General features: G+C 16.4%; 1 protein-coding gene across 1 annotated transcript; it reads right to left on the bottom strand.

The window, feature by feature from the left end:
• Window positions 1-705: 705 nt before the first annotated feature.
• PGAL8A_00092400 (conserved Plasmodium protein, unknown function) lies at window positions 706-2,400 on the bottom strand (the record flags this gene model as incomplete). Its single annotated transcript, XM_028671821.1, has 5 exons — window positions 706-715; window positions 899-993; window positions 1,101-1,187; window positions 1,286-1,402; window positions 1,582-2,400. The coding sequence occupies 5 exons, from the start codon at window positions 2,398-2,400 to the stop codon at window positions 706-708; spliced, it is 1,128 nt and encodes a 375-aa protein (XP_028526042.1).
• Window positions 2,401-3,906: the final 1,506 nt, after the last annotated feature.

The following is a 3,906-nucleotide window of genomic DNA, read 5'->3' as shown; positions in this document are numbered from 1 at the left end:
TTTTTTTTTTTTTTTTTTTTTTAAACGGTGCATAATAAATACAATATATTTTTTAAAAAAATTATCTTTTTTCTTTATATTCTATATTTAACAGTATATAAATACATAAAAAAAAAAAAAATGTGAATTTCTTAAAAAATAAAGTTAATTAATAATAATATGAAGACACTTAAAAAAATAATAATAATATTATAAGATAATAATATAGGATAGAATTTCAGAATTGTATTTTCAGCACTTATAATAAAATTTTATACTTTTAAAAACAATAATTATATAATGAATATATATTTTTCAAAAAAAAAAAGAAAAAAAAAAAAAAAAAATACTAATTAAATAGGAATATTTTTAAAGTAAATTAAATCAAATTTATAATAATATATATATATATATAAACATACATTTAAAAAGATGAACTTGCATATAATAGAACATACATATATTTTACAAATGTAACATTTAATTAAACTAAAAAAAAAAAAAAAAAAAAAACATACAAAAAGTGATTAAATAAAACTAAATAAATTATATTAAAACAAAATAAATAAAAATATTGAATATACTATAAAATTTAAGAATTTTAATAAAAATATGTTAGTATCTTAAATTTTATTTTTTCGATTATTAAAAATATTTCATTGAATTTATTTATTTTTAACGATTATTAATTAAAAAAGCTAAAAAAAATAAAGGTAAAAAATTTACCTATGCGAACCTAAAAAAGAAATAAATAATAGTAAAATAATTTAGATAATTTGAAATTTTATAGGAAATTTTAATTTTTATAAAATATATTATTTTAATGTGTATGTAAAATAATTTTTTAAAATATATAAAATTAACAATAACAAAAAAAAAAAAAAAAAGGTTTTTTTTTTTTTTTAAATGAAGAAATTACATTTTTATTTGTACAGAAGATGATAAAGCTAGATATTTGTATGAATATGATTCTTTAGTAATTATTGATAATGCCACTTGGATTAGTTTTAGTTGCTGTAAAAATTTATACATACATATATATAAATATGTGTATATATATATATATGTATATATATATATATGAGTAACTTTTTGTTATTTGTATGTTTTCTTTTTATTACCCCAATAAAGTCTTCAAAAGATAATCCTGTTTGAACTTTTATGTTAAATGCTTTTTTAATTATATTTTTATTACTTGATTGCAATTCCTATAGTAAAAAATGGGAAAAATATTTAATTGTTTTAGTTGATTTATGAAAATTTGTATATATTCAAGTAATATGAACAGTTTTCGTTTTTGTATTACATATGTTGCAACTTCTTCAAATTCAGTATCTCCCAATGAGATAAAATCTATTTTATTAGTAATATATTGATAATAAAAAGCCCAGTGTTCTTTTAGTATTTCATCAAACTTTTTCTTCTACATAAATAATAAAACAGTATCATGTTAAAAAAATAAATGAAAATAGTGAAAAAAAAAAAAAAGAAATTTAAAAGTATAATTATAGAAATAATGCATTTATTTCTTTATATCATTCTAAATAATTATTTATTTTAAAAAAATATAAAAAATTATTTTTGTTTATATGAACTCATTACTTTAGCATTCATCCAATAACGGAAATATTCAAAAACATTTAAAGGAGAAGGTTCCATATATTGTTCAGTTCTTATGATAGGAATATTATGTTCATCAAGTAATTTAGAAAAGTTAGGAAATAACCATTTTACTGTATCTATCCATTTATCACTTCTTGCATTTGTAACTATAAATATAGTATGTGACATAGATTTCGCTAAATGAATTACTGAACAAGCAGTAGATTCAAAATTATATTTTTTATTTAATTTTATTTCTTTTTTAAGTTCTCTTAGAGCTTCATCTTGATTAAGGTGGCATTTTGAAAATAGCACAGATCTTATCCAATAAGTAGGAATTAGAGTATCATCTAAATCAAAAATTATAACTCTTCCACACTTTTCTAAATATATTTTACATAATGAATTATTAATATTATTTTTAAAATACTGTGGAATATAATTGTTTTTAGGAATTATTGGCTCACATAAAATTCTCCCATTACTTTGAATGTCACTTTTATTAAATATTTTAAAATTTTTGTTTTTACTGTAATCGTTAGTATTATTCATATTATTAAAACATTTTACATAAAAATATTTTGAATCTATTTTTGGTTCCATATCAAACGGAATACTAAAAGTTTTATTTTTCTGCAACTTTAACTGGGAATTGTTATTTAAAATTATATTATTATTAATGTGTGGATAGGATAAATTTTTCATAGGATAATTTGCTTTTATATTTAAAAATGGATTCATCTTATATTTAGGTTCTACATTTTTTGTACAAAAGTTCTGGTTTGTGTACAATGATGCATTTGCATTTGGCAAATTCATGATTACTCTATTAAATTTTACTTCAAAAAATATATACACATTATATATTTGCTATAATTTATGTAAAATAAAGAAATATGCACAAAAATATTATAAAAAAATATACTATAGTCTAATGAATAGAAATATATTTATTAAGTTATTAAAAAAATATATTACTTTATATAATATATATATTAATATTTCTATTTTAATTAAAACAAAAGAGAAATCAAATAAATATTTTATATTTTCAAGTTTTTTTGTTCTTCCTTTCTTTTTACATTTTATATTTTTCCATATTTTTTTTTTTTTTTTTTTTTTTTTTTTTCATTTACATTTTTTTTTTTTTTAAAAATTTAAAATTAAATAATTCATAAAATTTCCTTAAGAATATTAATAAGATTTTTTCTCAACATGATACTTTTGCGTATGTAATATAAGTGTAAAAAAATATATCCTTATAAAATTTCTATAAAGAGAAAAAAAATATAATATTAAGATGTATATTTTTTGATATAATAAAGTAAAATACTTAAAGATATTTTAATAATATATATATAAAAACATGCATATAAACACAAATAAGTTCATTAATTGTTATATTTCTTTAATAAAGGAAAAAATATAACTTAAAAGGCTTGATTATATTAAAAATTTTTTATTTAAATTTATGTAACATATATTATATATATATATATACATAGCTAAAATATTATATAAAATAACAAATTTTTATAAGAACAACGACCTTTTTATATATTTATGAGAATTTGTCTAATCATATATTTATTTATTTATATGTCGTATTCATAAATTTCTTAAAGATTTTTTCTTTTCTTTTTTTTTTCATGCGTAAAAGTGCACACATATCATTCAAGGAGAGAGGAAAATAAAAAAAGCTACAAGTAGCTATGTTCCAAAGCTGTAAATTAAATTTTTTTTTTTTTTTTTTTTTTGTTCATAAAATTTTTTAAAATTAGAAGCAATTCTTAATATATATAATCATTACTTTTATATATTTTTGCACATGCAATATATTATAGATTCATTTAAAAAATTGTATTTAAGAAAAAAAGGGAGGAATAATATAAATTCCAAATGGTAGGATTTCTAAACTTACAAAAAAGTATAATAAAGTATATTAAAATGATAGGAAAAAAAATAATAAAATGTGATAAATAAATAAAAAGACAAAAGTAAAAATAAACATAATAAAATTATTATGGTTGAATTGTTTTGTTGAATATAAGGACATTCAATAATATAATATTAAAAAAAAATTTTTTTTATATATTATTTTTACCCTTTTCATTGTTTAAAAAAGTTCGTCTTTATTTATATATAAGAATTAAATGTAAAAAACAATTAAATTGTCAAAACAGAACAATAAAAAAAATTAAGATATATTGAACACAATATATTTTTTAAACATGTAAAATATATAAATACCTTTTTTTTTTTTACTTTTTCTCTTATCCATTCAAGAAAACACAAAAAAAAAAAAAAAAAAAAAAAAAAAATTTA

The sequence above is a fragment of the Plasmodium gallinaceum genome (genome assembly GCF_900005855.1).
Source record: "Plasmodium gallinaceum strain 8A genome assembly, contig: PGAL8A_v1_61, whole genome shotgun sequence".
Classification (NCBI taxonomy): Eukaryota; Apicomplexa; class Aconoidasida; order Haemosporida; family Plasmodiidae; genus Plasmodium; species Plasmodium gallinaceum.
This window is presented reverse-complemented; position numbering and strand designations above follow the sequence as displayed.